At 34.8% G+C, this 19,465-nt stretch overlaps 1 protein-coding gene across 6 annotated transcripts in view; it reads right to left on the bottom strand.

The window, feature by feature from the left end:
• Positions 1-12,846, bottom strand: part of LOC149530858 (uncharacterized) — a 188,492-nt gene extending 175,646 nt beyond the window's left edge. For 3 of the 6 annotated variants that reach the window (XM_089809042.1, XM_089809044.1, XM_089809045.1), the window contains exons 1-2: positions 12,580-12,792; positions 12,469-12,503 (exon numbers count right to left, since the gene is read on the bottom strand). In XM_089809042.1, coding sequence (XP_089665168.1) covers positions 12,469-12,503; positions 12,580-12,623 — 79 coding nt within the window. In that variant the 5' untranslated portion in view covers positions 12,624-12,792. Of the gene's footprint in view, positions 1-12,468; positions 12,504-12,579 lie in introns of all 6 variants that reach the window. The other 3 variants (XM_089809043.1, XM_089809047.1, XM_089809046.1) reach the window with 3 other exon arrangements.
• Between the last annotated feature and the right edge of the window lie 6,619 nt (positions 12,847-19,465).

Raw genomic sequence — 19,465 nt, 5'->3', positions numbered from 1 at the left:
CCCGCCATTTGTGTGCGTAAATTAATAACGAATTTTTGCCCTTTGCTTTCTAGTGATAGTGTATTCTTCTTCCAATCATGCTTAACCTTTGCTTGTACGAGTCATCCACGGCCCAGAATGGCATCATATCCTCTCCTCTTCAACAGAATGACAACGGAATCGAGTAGGAACGATTGTGTTCCAATAGTCACTAGTTGTGCCATCAAGACGCCGAGAGGTTTAATGCCGTGTTGGTCCATCGTGAGCAACTGGAATGTAGGTGGCTACAACATTGGCTGTCCCAACTTCTTCCAGGTATCTTCTGGTAGAACGTTTACCCCTGAACCTCCGTCTACAATTGTGTCTGAAAGGACCGTTCCTAATATACCCATTTCAACGACTGTCGAATGCTGTCCGAATGTGAGGGCTAACAATATTGGGTCCGTTGCACTTGCTCCGCTTTCCTTTTCCCTTCCATGTTCTCCTGTTAGTTTAGTAGTTGGGGCTATGTTTGTGAGTGTTGTCCGTAGTTGAGGCATTGTGAGGATCAGATCATGTAACTTCACTGGTATTTCAGTTTGTAATATCTGTCGTATGATGTTTTGTTCTGTGCAGTTCCATGTTGAGGTACCGGTAGTGTCCTTCAATTGTGATTTCTTTGCCTACATTGCTTTCTCAATTTCCGCCCGTGCTTCTTCCAATCTCTTATTTTCCTCCATAGGGTCTGGGTACAGTTTTGCCTATTTCCGTGTGATTGTCAAAACTTCCTCTTTGTCCGTCCGGATGTTGATCAAATTTATTAAGGATTTCGGGCACTTGTCATCTTCATGATCTCTAGGACCACACCATCTACATAACAACTTTGGTGCGTTGGTTGATGTACAATTCCGTGCAAAGTGGCCCCACAAATTGCATGCTCGACATTGAACCATCGGGCGACCATTCGCATCATACTGAATTCGGCTACGGCCCCCATTATTATTGTTGGTATTATTGTTGGTATTGTTGTTTTGCCCTCTGCTAATAATTTTATACCCACACGAAGTGGCACCATCATTGTTTGTGTTTTCGTTCCCTCCTGACGTGTTTTGTGTCAGGAGCACTTGCTGATGTCCTCTTGTTTTCATATTGAAGGGGCATTCTTTTAAGGAATGTCCCATAATTTGGCAGATCTCACAGAACTGGTTCTTCGGACAGGATCCCTTCGTGTGACCTTTTGTCTTGCATTTTGTGCACCATAGCTCGTTTCCCTTCGTCTCTTTTTACATATTCTTAAATTCCTTCATCATTCTAATCATATCCTTCTGGAGAGCTCAGACCTTCTTGCTGCCCTTTTTGTCATCACTGCTATCTTCTTTCGAAGACGCGTCATCTGAGTTGGATGAGCTACTTTTCTGCTTCTTTTTCATTTTTTGTTCACTCTCTAAGTCCATCGTCCAACTATATGCTTCGGTGTATGATGATGGCGGCACAATCTTCATTTTCTTCCTCAACTCCGAGCGTAGTCCTTCTATGAACCATCTCTTTTTCAGCCCATTTGTCGACTTACTTTCCATTTTATTTATTAATTCTTTTAGCTTTCTAGTAAAGACACAGATGGTTTCATTTTTCCCTTGCTTTGTGGTGTATATTTTTGCTACGATCTCATTGTCATCTCGCAGCAATTGAAATTCGGTGATAAACTCTTTTTTAACTCCAGTCCATGTGTTTAATTTTTTGGGATCGGCATCGACAAACCGGTCAACTACTATACCGCTTAGGGTTGCTGAAAATTGTCAGACCCATTCATTTGTGTCGACTATGCCATTTGCCATCCAAATTGTTTCACATGTCTTACAATGTCTGATTGGATCGATTATTCCATCACCATCAAACTTTGGCAATTTTTCCCTTGGTCTAGCCATTACTATTCAAGTTGGAGGTACTTGGTGTGTACTCGCGCTATTATGCACACCCGCGTTGTTTCACACACCCACGTTGTTATGCACACTCGCGTTGTTCTGCACACCTGCACTATTCTAGACAGTCGTCTTATTTCCAACAGTCGCATTGCTTGGTGAAAAAGGGTTTTCCTATGTTTACCATATGGGGTAAATAGATTAATGCATACAAACAATAGACAAGAACAACAGTACTCCTTTTATTATTCACATATGCCAAAGAGATTACATAATGCTTACAATGATAATTACAATGCTCTTCGATGGTGTACATATACTTTCCGAAGAACCTTCTCGAAGGGGTTCGTCGGCTACATAACAATAACCTTCCCGAAGGGGTCCGTCAGCTACATAACAATTACTGACGACATCAACCTGTCGGCTATAGGCTACACAATATTTACCGACGACACGGGACTCTTTGGGGTATTGTCTACACCTCTTTATTGACTCCATGACGCTCATGCTCGGCACTCTCTGCAGTGAGCACACTTGGAAGATTAAGTGTTTTGAGGAGATGGAGGCAAGCAAGCTTGATGAAAATCACACCACCCTGGTGCTCTTTGCTATCTCATCGTCATATGACCATAACTTGTGTTTGTTCTACTTACAGCCAAGACAAACGTATCAATAGTGCTGATAACAACGATTATAGTGGAGCAAAAGTTTCAACTAGTGATGGTACAATTACCTTTAGGGCTAAGGAAGACACAACAAGATTTCATGACGCATACTATATCTTAGCCTTGTCATTCATGCAGATCCAACTTTCAAGGACAATTATGAGATGAAGCAACTTGGCATGGGAGGAAAGGGTATAAAGGAAGGAAGGACATTCAACACTGATTAGCGAAGATTGCCATCCCAACTTTCAATGTATCTAGAAGTTCATCAACAAGGGCTTGGTTGCATAAACTAGATACATATCTCTCATTGAGCCCAAAGCTTGAACAAGAAGCCATCAAAGTCACAACATTGCATCCATGGCATGATAACCCTAGGACATGATTTTGTTACCACCTTGGACGTCTTCAGTCGAAGATTGGTAGAGAGGTTCAATAGGAATGATTCTAAGACTCATTTTAGAGAATTGGAACTAGTAAAGCAAGAGGGTAAGGTGGAAGATTATGTTGCAAAATTTCAAAGACTTACAATGATGATTTTAGGTGTATTATAAATAAGGCTTGTATCTTTCTTTGTGAAAGACCTAGCTAGACCCCTTATAGGAAGAGTGTTTAATCCAAGCTCTGTGCAAGATGATATTGAGTAGGTTTTAAGTTTCAAAGATTCAATGACCAAGGAAATGTTGAGTTCCAAGAAAGCATCTCCTATGCTACTAAAGTAATGTCCTTAGAAAAACATGATACTTCATAAGAAAACTTTAGTCAAGATGTCTAAGAGTGAGTTGTGAAGAAAAAAAAGCAAGTTTCGCATACAGGCAATCATGGCAACCAGGTCACAGGGGTTTGGGAAATCTAGATACATTATATTGAGGGGATCTCCACTGAGGTTACTAAAGAAGCAACATAGGAAGGAGTAGAAGCAAGACATCCAAGTCTAGAGTTGCTTGAGTTCAAGCAACATCTGGGACGGGTGGCGCATGATGTTTCATATTTTTTTGCTTGAATACTTTAATAATAGGTAAATGAATTTTTAAATAAATAATTAATTAAAATTACAAATAAATGTAATTATTAATGATTTTGAATAACTCAACTCAAGAAGCTGACATGTTTTCATGAGTTCCTTTCTTGTGGTCGACTTGGTTTTGTTTTGAGTAGTTATTTTCCCCTAACCCAACCCTTAGGAGAACATGTATTTATACGGGTGGCTAATGTATGGAAGACATGCAAGTTTTGATTTATGTTATGTATGCACAAGAGGCCTTCTAGGACGAAAACCATAGAAGGAGCCATATTGTCTCATAAGGTGATTGCAAGCTATCTATACAGTGATTTTTTGCATTCATGCCCAACTAAATGTTTGGTAGCAGTTCCCGAACTTCAACGAAATGTTGTGCAATTCCTTCATACACTCAATGCTTTTGTATCTACTTGAATTTTTTCTTGGCTGCTCCAAATAGGTTAAGATCTTCCCGGGTTGCACCTAGACTAACCAAAAATCACTCTACTAAGTTTTTCATTCTAGAAGAACTCTTATGCATCAATGAATGAATGGATGGACCAAGACCCATGTTAGGAAGGTAAAGTCCACCAAGATAACCAAGAAAGGGGGGCGAATCAATTATGTGCTTAAAACAGCTTTATCAAATCTAAAACATGTAATCAAAAGATGCAACAACCATAGAAAGATGACCATGCACAACAACACCAGATTTGTTAACTAGGGAAACCCTTGATCAAAGGGAAAACCCCAGTGGGAATGATGCCCACAAGATGATGTACTAATATAGAAGTTCCTTGTAAAAGGATAGACTCTTTTAAGAGCCAATGAAATACAATCAGTACATATGAGTCCCTGTTAGGAGACTTTAAATCCCTGTCAAGAGATTCCAACCCTGTTAGGAGTTGTGCCAACCTTGTTAGGAGTTGATAGGAAGACAACTGAACCCATTGTCCAAATTGCTTCAAGACTATCTTCACAAAAAAATCTTCAAGATAACATATCCAAGTATACGAATTGAGTTAACAACTCATGTGCCAATACACTTCCTTTGAAGCTCACAGTACATCAATCTTTGCTCTGTTCTTACACAATTCGCATCCAAAGTTCACATAACATAACATTTGATCTTATTGATGATTACAACCAAGGAAACAAACTTTCCTTTATACTAATCCTAGAACAAGTATTGAGTTAGCCTTGAGGCTTTCTCAATTTACAATGAATGGTATAGGACAACACTAAGATATTACATTGCACGTTATATTACAAATAACACTTCCCATAATGATATTAACAATAGTCGGCCTCCTGGGAACAATACATTGAACAATCATCACAAATCTTTACAAAATAAACATTTGATTCCCCGACGTTAACCAAAGCATCCTAGACATGTCTTCAACCATAATCCAGGCCCACTGAACTATCTTCAACCTCGCCAAAAATATATAGCATAATTACCAATACTCACTTTCCAGAAACTCACTATGAGACCAATCTCCACAGAATCTTCGATAACTCACGCAAATCCGCATACCTCTTTCTGCAGACATAGACACAACACTGTAACATGTTCTTGAATTCTCCTCTAAGTGCGCAGAACATAACTCTCTAATCATGGGCCTCGCCAAACAAATCTTCCTCTGCAACTCTAACTAAACTGTCCACAAAACTAATATGTTGACACCAATGACAAACACAGTCATGAATGCAACACATATGCACTCAATCATCTCTCTGACATATTGCCAATCTCCTCCATACAGTCATACTCCTAGAAACGTCAAGCATTCATGTTTAAGAATCTCCCACTTTGGCATTAGTGGCAACATATGATGAAAAACATCAAAGAACCATGAATACCGAAGTATATTTCTTCCTCATCTTCCTATACTCCCCCATTCATGTTGCCCATGAATGTATAAGCATATCTCTCTCTTACAAACAAGATGTAAAGAGTTTTTCTTGTCTAATCTCCCCAATAATGTATATCTCTCCCCCATTAGCTCTAAAAGGTGTTTTTCATGTAATACTCTCCCCCATTAACATCAATTACAAAAGGTGTCATTATGTCAATTCTCTAAATCATCTCTGAACTAATCTGCAAAAGCTCAAGTGTCCAAAGACACTATTGAACATGATTACCAAGAGTCCTTAATGACTTAGCTTGAACACAGATACTCCACAATAGGAGAAGTATCAAGCATTTAATCAAGATAAAAGAATAGTGCTCTAATTCATACTAGACCAATGCAATCTTTGAATCAACTACTCTGAAGAAGGTTGGGACATAACCCCAAGCATTCCTCTTAGATACTCAAATATATCCTTAGCTAAAGAATTTGTAAATATGTATGCTATTTGCTCCTTCGTACATACTCTATTCTGATTCCTTCCTTTGCTACCTTTTCTCTCAAAAAATGATACTTAATTCAAATGTGTTTTGTCTTTGAATGTAACACTAGATTCTTTGACATGCTAACTATACTTGTGTTATCACAATGTATGATAATAGGCTCAATAAACTCAATTCTAATATCTTTCAACATTTGCTTCATCCAAATTAGCTCATTACAATTGTTTGTTGTTGCTACATATTATGTCTTTGTTGTACTTTGTGAAATGCAATCTCGTTTCTTGCTTAGCCAAGAAACCAATCCACCTCCAAGGAAAAATGCTCTGGCACTAGTGTTCTTTCTGTCATCTACTCTTCCTGCCCAATCTGCATCAATGTCTACACATAATGTGAAATCACGTAATTTGTCATACCATAGCCCATAATCTGAAGTTCCTTTCAAGTATCTAGAAAAAAAATTACTATTACAGATGTCTTTCTTTAGGATTTGCTTGAAATCTTGCAACAATTCAAACTACATTAGCTATATTAGGTCAAGTATGTGTCAAATATTGCAATCCTCCAACCATTGATTTGTATCTTGTTTGCAATGCACTAGGAGATTCATCTTTCCCTGAGAACTTAGATCCTGTCACCATAGGTGTTCCAACAAGTTTACAATTTCCCAATCCAAATCTTGTCAACAAGTCCTTAAGATACTTAGGTTGTGATATGAAAATATCATCCTTATTCTGAACAATTTGCAATCTCAAGAAATATTTCATCTCACCAATCATACTTGGTTTGTGATATGAAAATGTTATCCTTATTCTGAACAATTTGCAATCCCAAGAAATATTTCATCTCACCAATCATACTCATCTCAAATTCTTTCATCTCTTCTAAAAATGTCTTACTAGTTTTATCATTTCCTCCAAAAATGATGTCAGCCACAAATACTACAATAATCAATAAACTGCCTCCATTCTTCCTTAAATACAAATTATTGTTTGCATTACCTTTCTCAAATCCCAAACTAATCAAATGCGTGTCCAACCTTGCATACCAATCTCTTGGTGCTTGCTTTAGTTCATATAATGTTTTCTTCAATCTGTAAGCCATATCCTTTTCTTCTATCAAAAGAAAGTCATCAAGTTGTTCAATGTTCTCCATTAAGAAAAGTTGACTTAAAATCCATCTGATAAACCTTAAAATTCTCATTAGCTGCATAAGCCAAAAACGTTCTAACTGCCTCCAATCTAGCAACAGGTGCAAAAGTTTTCTCAAAGTCAATTCATTCTTTTTGTGAATAACATTTGCATACTAACCTTGTTTTGTCTCTCACTACTTCACCTTGCTCATTCATCTTGTTTTGAATACCCACTTTGTTCCAATTATGTTCGTCTTTAGGTCTAAGAACTAATTCCCAAGTTTTGTTCTTTTCTATCTGCTCAAGCTCTTCTTTCATAGCCTTTGTCCAAAACTCATCTTTACAAGCTTCATCAGCACTCTTAAGTTCAACTTGTGATATTAAACATAATTCTTCACTCAGCTTGTTTCTTGTCATAATTCCTTTGTTTACACTCCCAATGATTTGGTTTATAGGGTGATTCTTTGCAACGTTTATGTTAGGTGTTCCCTACTCAATTCTGATTTCTGCTCTTCGTTCCGATATAGGTTCAGTTCCCTGTTCTTTTCTCTGTTCTTCCCTTTATAATTCAGTCTACATATCATGGTCAATTTCATAAAACAATTCCTACTCAACATTCTAATTGTTAGTCCTTTGATTAGTCTCTCCATCATAATCATAATCAAGTATCCTCTCTTGAGTTCTAAACTTTTCATCAACTCTCACATTAGCATTCTCAACAATAGTCTTCAATCTTTGATTAAAACATCTATATGCTTTGCTCTTTAATGAATATCCAAGAAACATTCCTTCATCACTTCTATAATCAAACTTCCCAATATCATTATCCCTTTTAATATAACACTTACTTCCAAAGATTCTAAAGTATTACCATACCAAAGTTCATAAGGTGTCTTACCAATGCCTTGTCTAATATGTACTCTATTCATTGTGTATATTGCAATGTTCATTGCTTCTCCCCAAAAGATATATGAGATATCGTTCTCAAACATCATTGCTCTAGTTGCTTCAGTTATTGATTTGTTCCTTCTTTCTGCTATCCCATTCTATTGTGGTGTCTTAGGAGCTGAAAGTTGTCTCTTTCTAACATTGTCCTCACAAAATATGTTAAATTCATTTGAAATAAATTTTCCTCCTCTATCTGCTCTCAAACACTTAATCTTCAAGCCAAATTCATTCTCAACTCTACTCTTAAATATCTTGAATTTCTCAAAAGCTTTAGATTTCTCTCTAAGAAATATTACCCACATCATCCTAGTAAAATCATCAATAAGAAGCATAAAGTACCTTTCACCAAGAAATGCTCTTGTTCTCGTAGTACCACTCAAATCTGTGTGCACAATCTCCAACTTTGTTGTAGTTGTAAATATTTTGCTTGGAAATGAACTTTTCTTCTACTTTGCCATCACTCATTCTGTGCAAATCATGTTAGAAGGTTTTACAATCTTAGGCAAATCTATAACTGCATGTGTTGTACATATCTTCACAGTGTTGTCAAAGTTAATGTGACAAAATCTCTTATAGCATAACCAATTATCATCCACTTTAGCAACCAAACATGTCATCTCAATGGGATTCAACCAAAAAACATTTCCTTTAGTCCTTGTACATGTACCAATTTGTGTGCCATCTTTGTCTTTTATTATGCAAGTCTTCTTTGTAAATTACAATTGATATCCCTCATCAACAAGTTGTCCAACACTTAAGAGATTATGTTTCAATCCATCTACAAAGTAAACAACTTCAATGTTAGTCTTTCCATCAAGAGTAACTGATCCTTTTCCTTTAATCTAACATGGTGCATTATTTCCAACTATAACTATTCCTCCATCATAACTATTCAATTCAACAAACTTATTCATATCTCCAGTCATATGATGAGAACATCCACTATCTATAATCCAATTAGACTTTTTCTTTTCAACATGTGATACTAAGGCTTTTTCTTCCTTTGCTTCTTCATTTCAGAACTTTGTTCCTTAATAGCAACAAATCTTATCTCATCATCACTATCATCTAGGAAATTTACCATCTTAAAATCAAGTTCATCATCTTCAGTAACAAAGAAGCAATCTTTTGGAATTCTAGATTTAAGCTTTATCTTCTTTTCTTTCTTAGGACTATTAGATGAATAATGACCAAGTTCCTTACATGTCCAACAAACAAGGATTTTCTTACCTTTTGGTTCCCTCTTTATAAGATTTGTAAGTCCATCAATCTTCTTGTCTTCTTCTTGTTCTATCATCCATTCTCTAGCACAATTCCACTTCTACTCGCATGCCTTGTAAGTGTAGGTTTGTCTCTCTATACACTGAAAGCATTCTCAACCTTACGTAATCCTTCATTATGTTTCATCATAATTCAAATGCCTGCAACTTTTCAAGAAGAATTTCTCTAGAAAAGCTAGGTGTGCGAGGAATAACTTCTTCAATCATTTGTGCCTTCTGATGATAAGGTGTCAGTTTTTAAAATCTTCCACACAATCTCATCTTTTGTTTTGCTTCCACCACAACTTCTAATTCCTACAACAATCTCAGATATCCTACTAAAATATCCCCTTATAGTTTCATCTTCCTACATTTTAACACTTTGAAACATACATATCCAACTCTTTAATCTAGACTTCTTTGCATATTCATCACCTTCAAATAAATTCTGCAATGTAATCCAAATTTCATGTGCAAGCTTTAAGAATTTTACCTTTGCATATTCAAACTCTAGAAGAGCTAACATAGTGCTTCTTTAGCAAGCATGTTTTGCATGAATAGGTCTTTAGCATCTTGTTCGCATGAATCAAGCTTATCTTCATCTATTGCATCCTTCTTCTTGAATGTGACCAACCAAAATTCTAGACCCATGCACATCAAGTTTGTCTTCATCTTTTCCTTCCATCTATCATAATTCACTCCATCAAACTTCGAATTTTCTTTCCTGAAATAAGAAGCCATGGATCTCCTTAAGTTGTTAGAATTTTCCTTCAAGGACCTGAAGCATTGATACCAATTGTTAGAAAGTAAAGTCCACCAAGACAACTGAGAGTAGGGATAGGGGGCTGAATTAGTTATGTGCTTAAAACAACTTTTAATAACTTTATCAAATCTAAAACATGTAATCAAAAGATGCAACAATCATAGAAAGATAACTATGCACAATAACACCAAATTTGTTAACTAGGGAAATGCTTGATAAGAGGGAAAACTCCAGTGGGAATGATGCTCACAAGATGATGTACTAATATAGAAGTTCCTTGTGAATGGATAGACTCTGTTAGGAGCCAATGAAATACAATCAATACATGTGAGTCCTTGCTAGGAGACTTTGAATCCCTATCAAGAGATTCCAACCCTGTTAGGAGCTATGCCAACCTTGTTAGGAGTTGATAGGAAGACAACTAAACCCACTGTCCAAATTAGTTCAAGACTGTCTTTACTAAACAATCTTCAAGATAACATATCCAAGTATATGAACCGACTAAACAACTCCTTTGCCAATATAGTTCCTTTGAAGCTCATAGTACATCAATCTTTGCTTTGATCTTACACAATTTGCATCCAAAGCTCGCATAACATAACATATGATCTCATTGATGATTACTACCAAGGAAACAAACTTTCCTTTATACCAAGTCCTAAAACAAGCATTGAGTCGGCCTTGAGGCTTTCTCAATTTACAATTAATAGTACAAGACCACACTAAGATATTACATTACACGCTACATTACAAATAACACTTCACATAATGATATTAACAAGTCGGCCTCCTAGGAACAATATAATGAACAAACATCACAAATCTTTACAAAATGAACATTTAATCCCGCCATGTTAACCAAAGCATCCTAAACATGTCTTCAACCATAATCCAAGCCCGCTAAACAATCTTCAACCTCACAAAAAAGATACAGCACAATTACCAATATTCGCTTTCTAGAAATTCACTATGAGAGCAGTCTCCACAAAATCTTTTGTTACTCACGCAAATCAACAAATCTCTTTCCCCGAACATAGACACAACATCAGAACAAGTTCCTGAATTCTCCTCTAAGTGCGCAGAACATAACTCTCTAACCACGAATCTCGTCGAATGAATCTTCCTCTGCAACTCTAACTAAACTATCCAGAAAACTAATATGTTGACATCACTGACAAACAAAGTCATGAATACAACACAAGCACTCAATCATCTCTCTAACATACTGACAATCTCTCCCATATGGTCATACTTCTAGCAACATCAAGCATTCATGCTTAACAAACCACACCCAAGGAAAAGAAACTATCATACCAAAACCCATTCCCATGCTAGGACCAGCAACTTAGCTTCATTTAAATTACCATGAACAACATTACATAATGATCTTTTATTGCAAAATCACATTCCTTCAAACTCATTTGTTTGTTTGTAGTCCTTAAAGAATATGCATGGTGTGCCCTATTTTCCCACTATTAAACATAATATTTTTGTTTGATACAAGTGATAAAAATTACACTCTACCATCTTAAATAGGATTGGCTTAGTGGTAAAAGTAGGAACTCCCATTATGAAGCCTCAAGTTCAAACCCAAGAAGATGTGATAAGTTTTTCAAATTGGTAAAATATGGCATCTAACTCGCTAGGTACAGAAATTCATATTCTTAAATGTCAAGTAAGATGAGATCAGTGTGCCTAGGAGGTTAAAGCATTGGGAATTCAACATGAGAGCCCTTATTCAAATCTAGGGAGACATGATAAAGAGTTCAAGTCGGGTAAAACACCACATCCAACTCTCTCAACTTGGAAGTTTACATTAAATACCTTTTCAATTGGACAAGCTTTTAAGTTGTAAAAGAATCGAAGTTTAACAATAAAAGGTACAATTGTAATCCCTTGAAGAAAGATAGAGTCTTGTAGCAAAATATCACATCCAACTAGCTGGGTGCGGCATTCCCAAGCAACACTGTCCAGCACATATTCTCGATGAATTTGATATAATATAAAACCCGTAGGCCATGGTTACCAAGCCAAGCTTTACACCCGAAAATAAGGAGTTTCCCAGAATTTAAAAAATTCGTTGCATTCCAGTTCTCCGTAAGTATAGTGAGGAATAAGCGTTCTTATTAACCTCAATTATGGGATATTCTAAGCATGACGTTTGTCTCCTATGGGAACATGTTATTTTCCTCCTAAGTTTACATTCTGGAATCCACACCATTCAAGTTTCGTCAGGAATCTTGCATAAAAGGCAAAGGTACTTTTGAGTTAAAATCCAAACCAAAAACCAACTTGGTCGAGTTAATACTCCTGGGCTATGATATCTTGACCAAGTTCACTAGTAAACTTCAACCGTGACTGGGCATCATAAATTTTCAAACTGATAGATTCTTTCATTAACGTATAATTTTCAGTGGCGTGTGCAATTCACAGGAATAAATGAACACGCTTTGAATTTGAGGTAGTACCTTTAGAAGAATCTTCCGCTTTTCGTCGCATTTTTCTGAAATGAAAATGCTGATAAATAAATGAAGAGAAATTGTACAAATTCAAATCATCATTGATATAGAATAGCCTACCTTTTCATCTGAGAGGTCAATTTTGATTTCCAATCATATGACATCAACCTGCACTGGCCAGATGGATTCCAGACCCTGACAGATCTCTTCTCGGGCTTTTTCTTGTTTAAAACCACAAATTATTTATGTCGAGCAGTTCGGCTTCACTTTCCAATATTTTGTTTTCCCGCGTTGAGGATACTCCTCATTTAAAGTAAATGTGGTTTAGTTCAAATTTTAGAGAGACAAGGTTTCACAAATTAGGGAGTTTCTAGATCAAGATTCATTAAGATGAGTTTACATGGAAAGAGATTTTGTAAACTTGTTAAAGCTGTGGCTTTTACTTTAAGTTCTTTAGATTGCTTGGTCTTACAAATGTCATTAATATTCCTTCTTTCCTTCTTCCTAATCAATTAGCTTATTTAATTTCATAAGATTAATTTTAATATATAAAAAAATACATTAATTTGATTATTTAAAATTATTTAATAAAAATAATATTTTAGAGATATCTTTAATTTTAATTTCATATATATATATATATATATGTCATTCTAAAATTGAAGTTCAGATGGAATGTTTTAAACATGAATATGAAAAGACTTTTGAGAAAGTTTTTTAAAAAAAAGATAAAAGCACAATTTGAAGTTTGTTTGTCTATGTTTGGTTCTATTTTCTTTGTTATAGCTTTTGAGAGCTTCATGTAGAGCAAAATCTTCACAAAAAAATTTAAGGAAAATTAGTTTCAATTGTGCTTCCCTTTCCTCACTAGTTGTAGGTGGAGCAACTCATTTTCACATTTAGATTTAACAAGTAAAGATTACAAAATTTGTGAAGTCTTATTCCAAGCTAGATTTTTAAGCTTTAAGATTCCATATTTTCCTAGAGAATATAGATATCACGGTAAAATGAAAGACAAAGTGTGGGAGATTGGATTATTTTGTGTTGGGTGACATTATTGTGTCAATGGAGGCATGAATGTATCACCTTGATAAAGAGATATTTGGGTGCATACTTTAGTCGCCACCACCTTCATATATTGGCATGAATCTTCTCGAGAAGTGAATAAAGTATTTTGGTAAAATATTTTTCTTGTTTAGGCACTGTCTCATCTGTTATTTGGTGCAGGAAATATGGGAGTAGATTGCTAGAGTTATATAGCCAATTAGATGCATAATGATTCCTCTATGCTAGTTGTTCATAGTTGTCAACTCAAATGTGTTGGTGTTGGGTAATTAGGATTGTAGGGATGTATGTGATTGTGTGTGCTAGTGTGAACCTTGATTGGTTGGTGTGAGAAAGCTAGCATTAGAGGTTTTGGGCGGTTACAAGACATAATAACCCAACCAAAATGACCCTACCACAATACCCCAAGGACAAAATAACCCAGAATCATAATAACCCAAGCCAAAATAACCCATGGACATAATATCCCTGTAAGAATATAGAGAAAGGAAAATAGAATTTATAAATTACATATTGTTCCTACAAAAATATTGTTCAAATTTTCAGTTAAAGTGACAAAATATGAGCAATGTAGTAACCCTCCTCAAATCTGCCTCCAAAAAATGTTGATGAAAGCTCAAGGAATTTCATCAAACAATTCACATGCAAGGGACGTATGACTGATATAGTATTTCAACTAGCTTCAAATGACTTTTTCTTCAATTTGCATCAATGAGAATCTTGTGCTAGAAGACTACAATGGACTACACAATGACCTAACATGAGTGTGCTACTAATTTTGACAATATTCAGTGCATATATATGATCTAAGCATGAGAAATGAACACCTACAGCCAACTGGCATTTTTACAAACAGTTGGTATGCAAACTAACTAGCTGATAAATAATGATATTAAATTGCTTAAATGATACCAGCAACTATTATCTTCTTAATTGCAATGAAAAATACAATACTCATGAAATATGGCCAAGGCTTTGGCATTTACATGGATTACAAAATGATAATGCTGGTATAATGCACACTTACAGCTGAAAGCTTATAACACCCTAAAAAGCAATACTAACAAAAGAACCTGGTTGTAGATGGCTGTAATAATTTCCTTCAATGTTGCCCCTTCTGCTTTGCTTTTTTCGAACTGCTTTTTCGGCCTGCTTTTTCTTACCCACTTTTTCAGCTTGCTTTTTCGGTTTCACTTTTTCGGACTGCTTTTTTGTATCTGCTTTTTCGGATTGCTACTATGTTGAATCTCAAGACCATATCTTTCAATGGCGTCAAAATTTCTAGCTTGAAGGGATTTCGTCCTTCAAACTATTGAGACATAATCTCCAAAAAAAATTCCAATTTCTTTGATATTTCCAAGCATAATAAAAAGAAGCTCTTCCCTTTCTTTTATAGTGTTCTCACAAGAGCTCAATCCTTCGTTTTCTCAATGTGAGATAAAACATCACTCCCTTTATGTAACTTATCTCTCCAATGTGTTATAAAATAAAGGGGACTCTTTTAATTTAAATATTTCCCACAAACTATAGTCTATGCATTAATAAAGTTAAATATTTAAATTTTAACTTTATAAAATAGCTTTATCAATGCATAACAAATCTTATCAATGATAAACAAGTCTTCTTGTTGATCTTAAACAATTACCATCGACATATCGCTGCCACTGGATGTCCGACCATATCCAAGATGACTTACTATAAATAGTAAGTATGCCTAAAGTTGCCTTGAAACCCCTCAGAAAGACCTGCAACTGAAACTATCTAGGCCAAATGGCCTCTAAGCCCCTTTAATGTCCTGGTTACGGGACCGTGAGGAAATAGGCTAACAACAACATCATGCTATGAATGCTAAAAAGGGGACATTACAAGCAATGCCCCTTATATAATCTAAAATATCATAGTTGTCATAGCCATAAACTAACTTTGTAGTCTTCCTTTGAGTTCATGGTATTTTTTCCTGCTTAGTTGCCCAATGTATCTGGCCATATATTTCTCTATTTTATTTTGTTAGTAACCTTGTTCTCTTTTTTATGGTTTGATAGATTTCCAAACTAAGTTATGCAATGATTGAAGAAATACACCAAATCATCTATGTCATTCCTCAATAGTATCATTGGTTTTTGGAAGATCATCTTGAACAGTTGAATAGCAATTCCATATTGTAATTGGAAACTTGGGTGATTGTCTATTGCCCCTTTTCATAATTTTTTCAATCCATGTGTCTTCAAAATAATCAGTAACGGGTTGTAAAGTCTCCTCGTGTTCTATAAAATAAGGAGCTTGTAGAAGTGTTTCAAATGTATCAATTGCATCTATATGAGACACAAAAGCTAAGGCGACAAATTTCTTGATCTCAAATGCAAATACTCCATCGATGCTAAAATGTGTATGTAGACCTTCTTCTTAAATTCTCCTCCAGAAGCATTGAAAGAAATAGAAAAAAAATTCATAAATAGAGACATTTAGAAAAATTTAAGAAATAGCTCCCATGAAACTTGAATCAAAATCAATACGTGAACTTTTTAGGTTTAGATTAGGTTGAAGTTGTTTTAATAAACAAGTAGTTCTTGTTTTGTTGGTCATAACAATATAAATGAGAGTAAATATTGAATCATTTTATAAGCCATCAATCGTGTATATGACTATTGAAAAATGTTTGGTATTGTTCTAAATGTGCCATCACTAAACCAATTTTCAAATTCTTTCAGCAATTGAAAATTTTGTGTGGTGGTGAATACTAAAAAATGATTCATACCATTATTGTCATGAATGAGAAACTTTTCCCCTTATTGGTAATTGTATATTCAATTGGTAAGATAAGATATGTAGATGTTTGAGGATTTGGTGGTAGTTCTTCATATTTTAATCTTTTTATTCAAATAATTTTGGACAATACATTAGTTGATAGGATTGCTCCAGTAATGGTTAATGAAATATTCGAACATGAAGAAGCAATGAGATTTTTTGTAGAATCTTGAGTCGAGAAGACTATGTCTTTTATTTCATTCAATTTGTGCTGGCAATGATTATCTTAGGTTTTGGAGCATGATTATGTTTTGTACTACTAATCACATCACCAAATTTTGTTTCTATGATAGTATAACAGCGACTTGAACATTTATTTTTAAAATATTCTACACAATGACGAATATTTTTATTGGTGCCTTATCTATGAAACAAAAATGTGTAACAATTTAAAATAAGTAGTTTCTTATTTTTTTTAACTTATTAAAAATTAAAGAGGCATTGCACAAAATATCTTCTTTTATGAATTTGGATTTATCCTCTTCTTATCACTCTACATAGTCTTAGTTCTCCCATTTTTCCTTTCTTCACTTTTCTCAATTCTACCACTTTATATATCTTCTTAATACAAATTCAAGTATATTTTGTCATAATAACTCTTAATTGTCTTATTTCCACGATAGTGTCTCTATTTTTAGACTTATTTACCATTTTATAGGTATTTTAAGCATATTAAAGGCATTTTAGGGTTATTTAAAGGATATATAATGGATATATCGTCTAGAAATAACCTAAACAACCTCTATGGTGCCTCACAATCCCTTTTTTTTTTACTAGTGTTTTTATTTTATGGCATTTATAGCTTACCAGCCATATAAAAAATGACCACAGATTATTTTGCCCATGAGTTATTTTATCAATGGGTTATTATGACCTTGGATTATTCTGTCCTTGGGTTATCATGGTAAGGTTACTATGTCCAAAGTTATTTTGGCTAGCTTATTATGTATGCTTACCTTTTTGGGTATCGTGAGGAGGTTTAGAGCTCTATGTGAAAAATAACACAAATATTGTGGTACCCGTGAATGTTGATAGAGCTTGTTGCAAATAGGTGTGTGAATATTGTACACATTTGAGTAGATTCTAGGATATGCAAGAGAAACTTTAAGTTGAGCAATTGTGTTGGTAGCCTAGAAGCTTTTACCACTACCAAATCTACATTGTTTAAAAAGTTTAAGTTGGAAAAAAGAATGTAAACTTTTGTCTTTGTTGTCATAGTAGTAAGTTGATTCTTAAAAATATCATATTTTTCTAGTTATTACAATTGCACATGGTTATCTATTTGTTAAAGCAACCATCAAGCTCAATTATGGTTAGATTATACATGATCTAGCTATGTGAATGCATCAAAACCACACATTTAAAAAATACTACAAGCAAGATAACAACATAATTGCAAGAAAATTGTTAGCCAAAAAGTTTCCCTTCTAGAACTGAGAAAGATTGAAATCCTTTTGCTGAAGTGGCTTGAGATATTATACATTTTCATTCTTATACATCTATGCATTTGATTATTTTTTAATCCTAAAGTTGGTTCTTCCGAGAGCATTGACTTAGGAGAACAATTTTCTTACATTCTTGTGATCTCCTCTCACTGTTTAGGGGAGATGACCTAGTATTTGAACAACCTAACTTTGGGCTTATCTGAATCCTATGTAAAAATTTCAAATCACTCCCAAATATTTGCAGCAACTTGCTTGGCAAGTTGTTTGCTTATAACTAGGGTTTCAAGCCACATCATCACTTGTGATTTCACATCAGTATGTTGTTTGCCAAGTTGTCCAATATAACACAAATAAAAAGTGAGACCAATGATCGTGCAAAAGGGTACCCATACTTGCACATCTGATGTGGCATCACATCATTGGTTATTTTTTTTATAACTAAGGGTACATTTCATTTAATTATGGGTGGTCATAATTGTACCAACAGCTTAAAGTCACAAATAATTGTACCAACAGCTTAAAGTCACAACCATTGGTACAATGTTGTTAAAAAAATTGGACATTAAGTTATTAAGTGTGGATATCAAATCAACAACTCTTGTTACTGTTAAGTTTCAAGATTTGCACCCTACTGAACTGGCAATGTTCAGTAATCCTTACTTAACATAGGAATCATTTCATTATGTGAGACTGGATAATGAAATGAAACCTCTGGATTCTAGGCCGGCTCCTATTATATCTTTCAGTGAAACACTCTAAAACTTAATGAAAACTTAAAGGGGAAAGGTAAGAAAGTGCAGAAAATAAACCTAAAACCTAAGACTTAAACTAAGAAAAGAGGTGATACACCAAAAGTTACTATGAAGACGAAATACACATGTAACAAAGAGGATAATAATTCAATGAAATACAGATGAAGCACATTTTCCTGTAAAGGCTTGCACAAGTGATTTATGATAAGGTTTCAAAAAAAAACTAAAACTACAAAAGAGGATAAATTATTATCTCACTTTAACTAATTTCAACTATAACACATACCATAACCTGCAAGCAAACTTACTTTTCCACAAAAAGGTGCTGGAATGAGACAGAAAACAAGGAATAATGTAAACATTCACAGGTTAACTTATCAAATCACTCAAAACACACATAGAATTTGTAGAAAGGAAAAAGAACTTGACAATTTACTTCATAGGGCATAATCACACTACTGTCACTAGCATTGTTTCTTCAAAATGTTCAATTAAAGACTCTGTAACAAAGCTCAAGACTCCAAAGATGTCTCCAAACTCAGTCATAAAATTAGAACCCCCTCTAAATGAGTTAGAAAACTCATTAAGTACCATGTCCAACTGCTTGGGTCGTATGCAAAAAGATAGCCCGGAAAACAAGGCTTAGAACCTTCTGAAATAATGATCTTTTGCTCAAAAAACTCCACTTAGTCATAAAGAACCTTATGACTCACCGTCCACTATCCACAAAATGCTCGAACTGGTCATAAAGACCCCCAAACTGACTTAGCAAAGTCAAAATCTAACCTCCTATATTCCATGCACTTATTTTGAAACTGACTCATGATTTCAAATATCTCTATTAAATGACGAGATACACATGGCTTTAGTCTTTAAATGCATTTTCTAAAAATAAACAAACCTATTTTCATGGTTTATTAGGACCACTAAATAGTTTAC

The sequence above is a fragment of the Cupressus sempervirens genome, chromosome 11 (genome assembly GCF_028749045.1).
Source record: "Cupressus sempervirens isolate cs-2001-9-10 chromosome 11, ASM2874904v1, whole genome shotgun sequence".
Lineage (NCBI taxonomy): Eukaryota > Viridiplantae > Streptophyta > Pinopsida > Cupressales > Cupressaceae > Cupressus > Cupressus sempervirens.
Note: the sequence above shows the minus strand (reverse complement) of the source record. Positions and strands in the feature narration are given on the sequence as shown.